General features: G+C 36.6%; 1 protein-coding gene across 6 annotated transcripts in view; it reads right to left on the bottom strand.

The window, feature by feature from the left end:
* Nucleotides 1-13060, bottom strand: part of GOLGA4 (golgin A4) — a 112673-nt gene that overhangs the window by 11327 nt on the left and 88286 nt on the right. For all 6 annotated transcript variants that reach the window (XM_061127751.1, XM_061127754.1, XM_061127753.1 and 3 more), the window contains 5 exons: nt 10450-10563; nt 8286-8306; nt 8014-8082; nt 5253-5328; nt 3101-3204 (listed from right to left, as the gene is read on the bottom strand). In XM_061127751.1, coding sequence (XP_060983734.1) covers nt 3101-3204; nt 5253-5328; nt 8014-8082; nt 8286-8306; nt 10450-10563 — 384 coding nt within the window. The remainder of the gene's footprint in view (nt 1-3100; nt 3205-5252; nt 5329-8013; nt 8083-8285; nt 8307-10449; nt 10564-13060) is intronic.

The following is a 13060-nucleotide window of genomic DNA, read 5'->3' as shown; positions in this document are numbered from 1 at the left end:
ACTTACAGCTCTCCCCTGGCTTTAACGGAAAGCCCAGGTTCTCTGCCATACCATGGGAAAGAAATCAGCCTGTCTACTCTACATACAATATCCTCAGGCCCTGGGAAGTAAGGAAAAGTGCAAATGAGCCACCTGGTTTAGAAGTGGCTTCTCCTACCAGGTTTTCCTTTGGGAGAGAATTCAATAAAGGACAGAATGAGAAACACTTTCTATTGAAAAGGAGAACAGGCTGAATTTAAGTACCAAAAATAGCATGAAGGATCAAAATCCAAGGGAAAAAAGTGCCAGGACAGAAGAAAGAGAGGAGTTTACTTAACTTTACACTGTAAGAATGTGTATCACACATGTGGTCTTTAAAAAATCATCTGCCTCATCAAGGAAGGAACACTGTGTGCAAAAGCAGATGAAGAAAGACAGGTGGGATAACATACAGATCCTACTGGGCAAGAAACAACGGCAGATGATGATCAAATCACAAAGGCCATTAATGTATTCTGGCTCATTCTAAAACCACAGCCTGGTCTCCATTTCAAATTCTTTGTTAATATAGAGGAAGTGGGCAAATCAACAAAAGGAATGTCTAAAAATAGACATCGTGTCTACCCTTGAGTGTGTCAACCCTTGCTTGAAAATCTTCAGGGCCACCCTCCAATAACCTACAGGTGGAATTCTGAAATGCTCCAGACTGTCTACACCCTGCAGCCCTAAGCAGTCACGTCCACATCACAGAGGCAGTGCTTTAGTTGCAGCAGACTCCTTGTCATTCCAAAGCCCACACTCAGTTTCCTGTCTAGGACTTTCTGTCTGGGCCTTCCTCCTGTCTGAGCTCATCTATCAAAATTTATGCCGCCTTGTAAAGGCCTGTATACACACCTCCTTCCCCATGATTCCCCTGACCTTCCCAAAAGTAAATATGGGGATGCTGCTTTTCAGAGCCTGTATCACACTATGATTTGCTACACTCTGTATCACACTGTGCCTAGTGAGAACAGCTCCACCTTCCCACCATATGGTTCAGTTTGGTCAGTTCAGTCGCTCAGTCGCATCTGACTCTTTGCGACCGCATGAACCACAGTGCACCAGGCCTCCCTGTCCATCACCAACTCCCGGAGTCCACCCAAACCCATGTCCATCAAGTCAATGATGCCATCCAACCATCTCATCCTCTGTTGTCCCCTTCTCCTCCTGCCCTCAATCTTTCCCAGCATCAGGGTCTTTTCCAACACTATATGGTAAACAGCTTAAAATTAGGGATGGTATCCATTTTCATCTCCAGATCCATCATGGCGATAAACATCGGGCCACATACAGTAAGTGTTCAATAAATATGCAATAAATTAAACTGAGTATTGACTACCAATTTTCAATATTGACTTATAAAATGTCATGGCAGAATGAAAGCCTACTCATTCTTAGTAACCAGAAAAGCACACTGAAAGCTGAAGATGCAGCTCACACAGAGCCTCCTCGGCACAGATCCCTAGCTGCCTGGGCCTCAAAAACATCGCTTAGAGCTGTCTCCCAGGATAACCGCAGAGCTCCGAAAGCATAGGCTGAGACCTGGCTGAACTGGCCCCACCCCAGAAGGTAACTCCTGCTGGGCTGGGCCTTTCTTTAGGAATCAGACTCTGAAAGGATCTCACCCCATACATGCTTGCAACTTCCAGGAGACACAGGCTGAGGCAGTCACACTCTCATTTCACAGATTGAGAAAAGGCTAAATAATTAATTCAGCAACAACTCTGGGATCATAGCTTTAGACTCACAAATACACCAAAGGAGCTAAACTTCTGAGAGGCTATTTTTCTTAAAGAAATGCTTTTCCCCGTTCCCTGCAATAACAAGGTAACTTTATCTAAGTCACCTCAAATACAGGCTGCTATCCAACAAGGGCATAATAACAGAAAGTTACATTTCATTAGCTTTGTTTTTTAAAGATAAGGAGAAAATTCAGTTTTAGCTATCCTTTGAATTAAAAAAAAAAGTTCTTAAGAAAAAAAGGCACTGAATTACTGTGAATTAATACATCCATCCTATGATACACATTCAGGATCACACTGGATATTTCTTTAACTTGAACTATCTCATACACTGAAATTACATTTCTGTTGTATCAAGGATTCAAACAATCTCTAGCCCTGTAATTCCTGATGTTTAGCAGAATCTATAGCCTATGAATTCTTAATATTCTTTTGAGAGATTTTTTTATGCCCTTATTTTTAGGTCTTATTTGCAAAAACAACCCTTGAACTGTCTTCATTCCTGAATTTAGGGCTTAGTAACTCCCACAAACCCATACATTAAAACAGTTTCTTAGAAAACTCATTATCCCATTCTCAGCTAACATATAAGGACAATGTAAAAATTCATGAAGGTAAAAAAGTTGATACAGTATCAAAAACAGAAATTGCTTCAAATGAAAAATTTTGTTTTAAGAAAGGTTCATGAATTTCCCTAAGTATATTTAATTCAATTAAAGATGTATTTACAAAATGTCCACTAAAAGGCTTTTAAAAACACTGCAGGGATACAAGTAACAATAAGACTAGACTCCACACTATAAGGGACCTTATAGCAAATTTAACATTCTAGAAAACAAATTAACCAAGCATTATTACTTATGCAGTGTGGTCACTTTTAAATGATCAATATTCTATATGTACAAGAATAACTCTTACACTGACCAAAGTACAATATTTCTAAATACCCTTACATAGTCATTCTTAATTAGGACCATTTCCAATACTATCCACACTACCCTTAAGTCTCCATGAAAATGAAATTTCATCTCCTAATCTTAAGATCTGAAGTCAAAAATATCCACATGCTTCACAAAGTATTAAGTCAATGAAATTTTTATCTTTATTATTTAGCATCAATAATCAGTATTTTAAAATTAATATCTTATAAATGTAACAAAGATAAGCGAGATTTGCCAACTCACTTTTGCAACTGAGAGCAATAACACAATTACCTATTGCCTACTATCAGCACATATGGTCTGCGAGCAGTGAACACACAACATCAATATGTGTATTAAAAATGGGATACATTTCCTTCTAAATTAAACCTATGACAAATCACCAGACACGATTTATACCTTAGTCTCACGACCCATCATATACTCAAAAAGCACTTTGCGCAAATACTCAAACTCAGTAGGTTCTCCAAAGAGTGAGACATCAGTTTGGTACAAATTGCCACCTGTCAAACAAACAAACAGATTAAACTGTAAAGAGAAAACCAGACAAGCTACTTAGCACTTAGAAAAAGATAAATTAAAAAAACAAAGGAACAAAGAGAGAGGCATTACTCTTGTATCAATTGTATAGTATTAGATTGCAATATGATATGTATATACATTATATATGATAATGTATATAGCATTCCAATTGGTATTTTTCCTTTAGAAGAGAAAACAAGTATTATTACAGCAGTTTTATTTCTCACATCTTTCTCCTCATCCAAGATTTGCCCTTCTTCTGCTTCATCTTTCTGGCATGACAATTTAAGAAGACAAGGTCTAGGGAATACAAAGATTCCTTAAAACCAGTATTTCTCTCCTAAATACCATGTGGTTGGCTTCAGATAGTCTATGGTGACTAAAATGAACAATTATTTTTACTTTGTTAAGGAATTCAGTAGCTCAGAATAGTATTTTAGTTTTTCTAGTATTCCAAACCTAAAAACACTGAAGTTTAAATCAGTTTTCTAAACTGTTTTGAAACATAAGGTGGATGAAATAACTTAAGTGCATTAAGTAGTAACGCCATTTTAGTGGTTTTCAAACACTTTGATTCAACATCTTAAAGACTGTCACAAAATATATAGTTCGTCTATTAGATCAAGCTCCACTTCAATTTGAAAATAAAGAATAAATACAGTTCAAGTATATGAAATCACAGTATGAAAAACTTTAATCTGAATAAATTCACAGTTCTGTATTAAGTGAAGTCTAAACTCACATTCACTCCCAGTACAACGGTGCACTAGGTAATCTGAAAAGCCTTCTGCACCAAGAACTATCCAAAAGCACCGCAAAGAGATCAGTGTGCAAATTCAACCAGACTGCCAGGACTGTTGACAGGAATAAGTGAGCTGACAGACAAACTGTTTCATAACAGTGCCTAACACTTAGTACTGTATGTGTGTCAGTTATTAAAAAACTGTACATGTGTGTTCATTTTACAATTTAAAACTGAAAAAAAAAGAAAGATTAAGTATGAAATTCTTAAGTTGAAACTAAAGAAAAAAAGAATCAATACTATATTCTTTATGTACTGCTGGGCACAAATTCAGCAGTTCTATGCTAAGAATCACATATGTTGACTTAGCTATGGAAAACAGTCTTTGAAGCAAGAGTCTTCTCTGCAATGAGCCATAGGAAACATCCAAGTTGGTTTTCTCTTCTTTTTGAAGTGTGTTTTGGAAAGAATCTAAAGCAAGCCCTTGTTTAATTAAAAACTGTATAATATCTTACGCTATTTCATAACAATAAGTAAGAGCTTTCAAAAACACTAAAGAATGTGAAATGGCTTAGATTCATGCCTGAGTGCCTTACATGAAAAAGCAGAAAGCTTTATAAAACATTTAGCAAAATAAAACTATTCTTAATACAGCGAGGCTGTGCAACTGAGAATGGGAAATTGTTACAAGATTATTCAGTCATGACTATCTCAAGGGAACAACTACATAAAGACTCAAGCTCATCTTCAGAATCCTTTGTAAGCAGCATACATAATTTAAGTCAAGACAATAATACTTCCAAATCATCCTTCGCCAGTTTGAAATAAGTTATTTTTATGAAATTCTTTTCTCCTTAAATCCTGGTTTAAATACGGCAATTAGTATTACTGTAATTAGTAAAAACAAAACAAAACCAGAAGCATTTAAAATATGTAACTCTGTGTTTATATGGGTACATGTAGTGGATTATATAAATGCTTGCATATACATAGAAGAGTCTGGAAAAATATACACAAATCGTAAATTAGGTCCATCTGGAAAGTGGAGAACAAAGTGGGAACCTGCAGTTTCACTTATACATGGCAACACTGATTTTTTTCCAAACAACAAATACACATTAATTTTGCTTTAGATTACTATTATTCTTTCCATAAAACTAGCTGTTATTGATGAATTTGCATATATTCCTTCTAAAGAATGAGATTAGCAAAGACAAAAATAAAAATCATCCAGAAGTCCCCCAACACAAGATATCCAAGGATAACATGATGAGAGATCATTCCTACCTTTGTAAGGTGTCCCTACAGTTGTTGCATATACATTCTTCTCATATTTCTTCAAACGATCTTCTAAATTGTGAATCTAAAAATAACAAATATTTCAATCACAAGATTCATACGGAAATAATGTTTAAAAAAAAAGACTGCTATAACCACTAGATTTTTTTAATGTGGAATACAGAATATAGACAAAACAAAATTAATACATATGGTTTCTTAGATACGACACCAAATGCAGAGACAACAAAAGGAAAAACATAAAATTTCTGTGCCTTAACGTACATTATCAAGAAATTGAAGACAACCCACAGAATGGGAGAAAATATTTGCAAACCATTTATCTATTAAGGTACTCATATCTAGCATATATAAAGAACATTTACAAATTCAGCAACAACAAAAAACAAATAACCCAAGTTAAAAATGAACAAAAGGCACTGCCCTAAAGAAGATACACAAACGATAAGACGCTTAACATCATCAGTCATTAGGGAAGTAAAAATGACAACCATATTGAGATAGCACTTCATACTACCTAGGATAGCTATAACAAAACACCTGCTGGGGAGGATGTGAAGAAATTGAAATTCTTATACTTTACTGATCAGAATGTAAAATAGTATCCACAATGTAAAACCATTTGAAGGCTCTTCAAAGAGCTAAACAAGTAACTTCCGTATGATCTAGCAATTCCACTACTGAGTACATAACTCAAAAGAAGGAAAGAGGTGTTCAAACTCAAACTTGTAAACGATGCTCCTAGCAGCACTATGCACAGTCAGCAAAAGGGAGAATAAGACAGTGTATTAAGAAGCAGAGACGTCACTTTGCCAACAAAAGTCCACAGAGTCAAACCTATGGTTTTTCCAGTTGTCATGCACGGGTGTGAGAGCTGACCACAAAGAAGGCTGAGCACCAAAGAACTGATGCTTTTGAACTGTGGTACTGGAAAAGACTCCTGAGAGTCCCTTGGACTGCAAGGAGATAAAACCAGTCAATCCTAAAGGAAATCAACCCTGACTGTTCACTGGAAGGACTGATGCTGAAGCTGAAGCTTCAATACTTTGGCCACCTGATGTGAAGAGCCAGCTCACTGGAAAAGACCCTGATGCTGGAAAAGACTGAAGGCAAAAGGAGAAGGCGGTGGCAGAGGATGAGATGGTTAGATAGCATCACTGACTCAATGGACATGAATTTGAGCAAAGTCCAGAAGATAGAGAGGACAGGGAAGCCTGGCATGCTGCAGTCCATGGAGTAAAAGAGTCAGACACGACTTAGTGACTGAATAGCGACAAGAAACAATCCAAACATATATCAACTGATGAACAAACTGTAGTATCACCCATACAATGAAATATTACTTCATCAGAAAAAGGAGTGAAGTACTAATGAATATTACAACACAGATGAACCCTAAAAACATTACGCTGAGTGAAAGAGGCTAGGTTAGAAAGGTCATGTATTACATGATTCTATTTATATAAAATACTCAGAATAGGTATTTTGAGTAGTTGAGCATGCCCTGGAGGAGGGCATGGCAGCCCACTCCAGTATTCTTGCTTGGGGAATCCCCATGGACAGAGGAATCTGGCAGGCTACAGTTCATGGGCTTGCAAAGAGTCAGACACAACTGAACTACTAAGCACATTTATATAAAATACTCAGAATAGGTAAATCCACAGACATAAAAAGCAGATTAGTGGTTGTGAGATACTGGGGAGGAGGTAATGGGGAATGATGCTTAATGGATACAGGGTTTTTTCTTTTGAGGGTCATGAAATGTTCTGGAACTAGATAATCACGATGGTTTCAGAATACTGTCAATGAACTAAATGTCAATTAACTGTGTACTTTAAAATGATTAAAATGGCCAATTTTATGTGTTTACTACTATAAAAATAATCAGTACAAAAATTGTTATGCTAGGACAGTTTGAAGACTTGAGTGTGCTAAGAGAAGAGAATTTTAAAGCAGTAAACTTGAGATGGATGAGAAAAGCAAAAACACTAGGAAAAAAAAAAAATAAGGTAACACTGGGACTTAGTATCTATCTTTGGGAATTTTTAAAAAAATACTATGAAAAGTTTCAAACATACTCAAATACAGAAAGTATACTACAGTTAATGCCCATCAACCTAGTTTCAACAATTATCAACATTTATATGTACATATGAGTTGTAAAAAACTGGAAAACTTCTGAAGACTTAGTTTTCAAACTCAAACAATTGACTATGAGGTCACTCTTCCTCCAGAGTTTGGAAAAAGACTAAGTATCATGCACCACAGGTATACATATACTGGTGTCTGCATGCTTATGCATCCTTCTAGGTGTACACACATGATCCTATTTAAATTTAATCACTGGATAACATATGGACAAATAATACTAAACCAAGACATTATAACCACTAGGAAAAAGCAGTAAACACTGATGTTAACCTATTTTCCCTCTGATAAAAGCTTCTTTTATAGAACTGAAGTCATTACAAATTAAATACAAATTGTTATCCAAAATGTTAAGCACTAGAATAACAGGATGCAAATGCTCTTGTTTAAATATATACGTGATCACAAATTTATAAAGATATCCTCCAGCACTTTCAGATTTAGAAATAAAATTTTCTGTGTGAAACAAGATTGGAAAACCAACTATTAAATGAGTATTAAATCAGTTCTTTTTTAAAAATTAGCTAATTGAGTTCCAAGAATATACTAACATAAATCAAGGAAGTCATTTCAAAACAAAAAGCACCAATTAGACCTGTACCTGTTCTCTGAATTCCTGCTCTTTCAACTTTGAGTCACTGATTAGAGTAGTCTTCTGTGCTAGTTGTGTCTGAAAGAACAAAAAGTCAGATATGAGACTGCTGGTTTCATCATTGCGTGGACACATTTCTACACTGCCTGGAAAATTTTTCCTTGTTAAAACAAGTCTCTTCATATTTTAACTTAAAATACAGAATGCAAAATAAAATAAAATACAGAATGCTCCTGAAAATGGATTACCTTCACTCAAATTCAATGAAAAACTAGTCTTACCTGTAGCTCCATAATTGTTACCTAAAAATGGAAAAGAAAAAAAAAGAAATAAGTCCATACACTAAAATCTACAAGAAACAATAAAATGGAACAATATGAAATTACAAGGCAACAAAAATTCAGTGTTACAGTCTTAAGAGAGTGGTCAGACTTGAGGTGAGACAACTTTAACTACTTGCTTTTAAACCTGGTCTATTTTGCTATATAAACTATTACAATGTAAATATATGTGTGTGCGCTCAGTTGCTCAATTGTATCCCACTCTTGCCACCCCATGGACTGTAGACTCCTGTCCAGGGAATTTTCCAGGCAAGAATACTGAGTGGGGTTTCCATTTCCTCCTCCAGAGGTAAATATACATAAACACAGGTAAACACAAAGAAAAATGACTAGCAGGTCAGTTGTGAAACTCCTAAGAATCATGACCACTTGGGAAAATAAGGCACCCATCAGGAATGGTTTATCTATATACATCTGTGTTATCTGACTTGTTTTTTTTTACAAGAATATATTTATCTATTATTTGTACAATTTTAAAAAACTAAACATATTAACATCTATTTATAACATATGGGTTCTTCAGGGAAAATTCTAAAGGACCATTTCTGTGAATCCACTGTGTGCAATAATCACAAATTATTTCTCACCCAACTCAACACTGATATACAGTTCAAGACATCTCAGAAGCACCAAAAGATGCTCAAGAAGGAAAAGAATAAAAATTCAAAAAGAATAAAATAGAAAAACATTTTTTAGAGCAGAAATAAAAGTTAACGATATTCTCTCCTTTCTTATGCTACAAATTAAAGGACTCAAAAGACCTCCTGGATATTAATTTCACAACGTTTCAATACACTATGGCATCCTGACACAGGTCTTAAGGCCACTTTATACAACATTAATACTTAATTTGATACTGAGGAGAAGAATACCTTAGAGAGTACAATACATGTATCCATCTCATAGGAAGCAACATTTAACAGTACCAAGTATATTCAAATAATGACCAACTGGCAAAAAATTTAAAAAACAAGAAAAAATAAAATAAACTAGAAGCTACTGAAAAAAGAAAGGAAATTCGCTCATTGCTAAAAACTAGAACCTGTGCACCAAGTGGCCCGGCATGGTAGAGCTGTTTTGCTGTTGTTTAGTCACTCAATCATTATGTCCAGCTCTTTTTTGACCCCATGGACTGTAGCCCGTCAGGCTCCTCTGTCCATGGTATTTCCCAGGCAAGAATACTGGAGTGGGTTGCCAGTTCCTTCTCCAGAGCCATTTATACAGTCCTTTTCTCTCCATTTTGGAAAACTGACCCATGCAACTGGTTATCTAGAAAATTACTATCTGGTCGCTGACTTCTGCGATGAATCCTCTATAACTCTGGAGGATAAAGCCAACAGTGTCCACCTCTCCCATGGCCCTCTTGACAGTGCTATGAAGACCACACTAGGTGAGTGAGGTCATCAGAAGGAGGACGGTATACTGCCCTGGCCTCTCGAATGAGGGCTCACAAGCCCTGAGGATATGCATTTGCTGGGGTGCACAGGTCAAGAAGCCACAGGGTAAACATGGTCCATCTTTCCTAGCATCATTTTTACTTAAAGACTGGGATTATAAAAAGGCCTAGATATGCAGTGCCAGATCTCTTTGAATTGAGCCCAATTTTCCAAAGTAATCCCCTTGCATCTACAACTTGTCCCTTAACCAAGGAGAAAACATGGTTTTTCTCAAAGGTATATAACTAAAACCATTTTTATGTGACTACAAATAAGGATATATTATAGAGTAGAATATAAAATGTATATGAATTTTTAGCACAAAATATAAAAATCTAAAACTGAGATACATTCTATGAACTGTTTTTGGCTCTGCCCCAGGGCTACAAGGTTAACTGTCCTCTGCTGTCCTTTCCATGGGGAAGCCTGAGAAGCTTTGGTACCACAGAAACACCTAGGTTTTGAAGTCTGGCAGAGTGGATTTATATTCCCAATACAACATTTACTGTGTGAGCTCAGAGATTTTATTTAATCTCTTTGAAGTTTAGTTTCACACACTATAAAGAGAGGCGACAACTTCTCTCTTAGGTGTGCATGGCAACAGGCAAGTCAACAAAAACGACAATGTTTTCAAGGACTGAGTAAAAGCCAAGTCCAGGTCCCCTCACTTTATCATTGCTGGGAGTCTCCTCCTGCTCTAGCCTTTGCTGGTATTTCTTCTGCAGGTCCTCAAATTGAGTCTGCAAGTCCATTACTTTTGCAGTCATTTCTTCTTCACGAGCCTTTGGAATAAAAAAACATATGTATGTTAACAAACATCTCAAAAAGAATGCAGTAAAGAAGCAACATGATATTGAAAACTACCTCTGTGGGAGAAGCAAACACCTACATATTTTTTACAACATAAACCACTATTTTTATTGTCATTCATTTCTTTGCTCCGAAAACTTCCACTCATGCCTCACTTTTAACTCCAAGCCCTTTTTAAAGCTGCTCATTATTCCTAGGATCACTTTTCCCACCTTTAGTCCTCTTATCCCCACCCCATAAAGCTCGTCAAGCTGACCCTTAAACTAGGGTTCCCAGGTTTAGGCAACATTGAAGTGTGTGACAGCATTGTGACTGAACTATAACACAGAATCTATGTTTTAAGGCTTCCATACTAGGATTTAATTTCCAGAAAATATCCAATATAAACTAGCTTTATGCACACGACAGCTCAACTAGCCAGACACTTAACTGATCAAAAGAAGCATGGGTTTTTTCTCCCCTAGCTCCTTGGGATGGGCTGCACAAGTCAAGATGGTTCTCTGTCCTAGTTAGCAAACCTGCACATCCCCTACCCATCGGACTGAAAACCACACCAGTGGTTCTTTGGAGTAAAGCGTTCAACTATAATCTATTTCCGAAGAAAAAAAAAAAAAACTGTCCAATATATCAGTAACTAATGTAAGGTATCCATTTGCCTTGACCTTGGCAGAAAACAGACAAGGCTGCAAAAGTAATATGCAACTTATTGGCTGAAAACTCCTTCTTACAAAATTTGGCAGACAAATCATTCTCTCTTCTGTTCTGACTGCCCTGCTAAAAAGCCTGCCCATCCTTACATTTTTTCATTTGTCTTGATAATTGTCATCATTTGTTGTACAAAGCAGTCCAGACCACTCCTTGCTCTTATAAATCTTGTAATAACGTTTGTGCTAAAAGAACATTTGGCATTGGAATATTGATCAGATTTGAATAATGAAGATAGGACAAGTGTTTGCTGAGTAAGAAGCTCAATAGGAAAACAGCCACAAGCAGGTATCTGATTTAACAGAAGAAATGTCATCATTCTCAAAAACAGGTCCAGAGGCACAAAAGAAAGAAATGAACCATGAGACAACTCAAAAGTCTAAATAACTTGTCATAACTTATAATTTGTCATGAAAATTCAAACAAATAAAAAAAGATTGAAGCCCTTCTCACAACATAAGCGAAGCAGGGGTCTCTTGTAACTAGACTCAGACATCTGCCACGGAGGCACTCGAACGTAGCCTCCACCCTTCACACACTACTGACCAGAAACTACTGTAAATCTATAACTGCCCACAGTTCTGGCTTATTTACTGTTTTATTCTACCATCACATATACTGTGTGGATGTCTTGTTGATGTGGTCCAGCTTTGTTTGAAAGATCACCTCTACAGCTATGAATTTGGTGAGGCTCAGATTCTGATATGGCAATTAGCTACATCTAACATTTCCTTTGACAGCTGGGAGAAACCAATCTGGAGCAAGCCCACTAAGAATTAGAAAAGAATCCTTGATGTGTCATTTCTAATTGAAGAAAGAGCTCTGTGGTTTCCTTTGTAAAAGCTTTCTATCTTCTTCAAGGGAGGAGGGGGAGCAATACCTCTTACTCTTAAGTAAAAACAGTAAGAAAAACTAAACTAAGTATTTATGCACATACATGGAAACTATGTTTTAAAGACTATTGTGTCAAAGCCAAATCACTAAACTGTGCTAAACGTCAAGAAGAAATCAGTCTGACGCAGCTGTAGGAGCTCCTCCCTCCCAGTGAGGCTGCTCTGAGGTCGGGAAGGCAGTCAGCTCCCTTACTTGTCAGACTCAGTTCCTTTCAGATGTCACCATCCTTTATTCCCAAACGAATGCTCCCTTGCCTACCAGGTGTCACCGCCTTCAAATTCACCAAGTGTCTAGTATGTGCCAAGCACTTGGCTAGGTCCTCAAGACTCGAGATGGATAGCAAGATCCTTGCCCACAAGATACTAAGAGTCTAGGGGAGAGGACAGACACATTAATACATTCCTACACACATATGTATGTATGATAAAAATGACACATTGAAAGGAAGTAATAAATATAAATAAATACTGAGTATCAAAGGAAGACAGGTGCAATTCATTCTGTTTTAAAGGGTTGCAAAAAACCTAAGTGAAAACAATATGCTGCAGAAAAGCACATTCAAAAAGCTAACTTTGGGGTAGGACTGGGAAAAAAGAAACAAGAATTCTTTTTTTTTTCCTGTCTGCATAAGGAAACACAGGACTATCACATAAGAGACTAACGGTCACCTGTAGAGGGACAGAGAACAGTGTGGGTGCAATTTTCATTAGGGACCATCCTCCAAGTATACTTTTTAATATTATTTTGATCTTTAAACCATGGAACATATCGGACTCAATTTTTTTTTCTAAATACAAGTTGAATTTAAAACTTAAAAAACTGTCCAAAGAGATATGACAGCCAGCAGGACTAACTCATGAAGTGTGAGAA

This window comes from Dama dama, chromosome 24 (genome assembly GCF_033118175.1).
Source record: "Dama dama isolate Ldn47 chromosome 24, ASM3311817v1, whole genome shotgun sequence".
NCBI classification, from domain to species: domain Eukaryota; kingdom Metazoa; phylum Chordata; class Mammalia; order Artiodactyla; family Cervidae; genus Dama; species Dama dama.
This window is presented reverse-complemented; position numbering and strand designations above follow the sequence as displayed.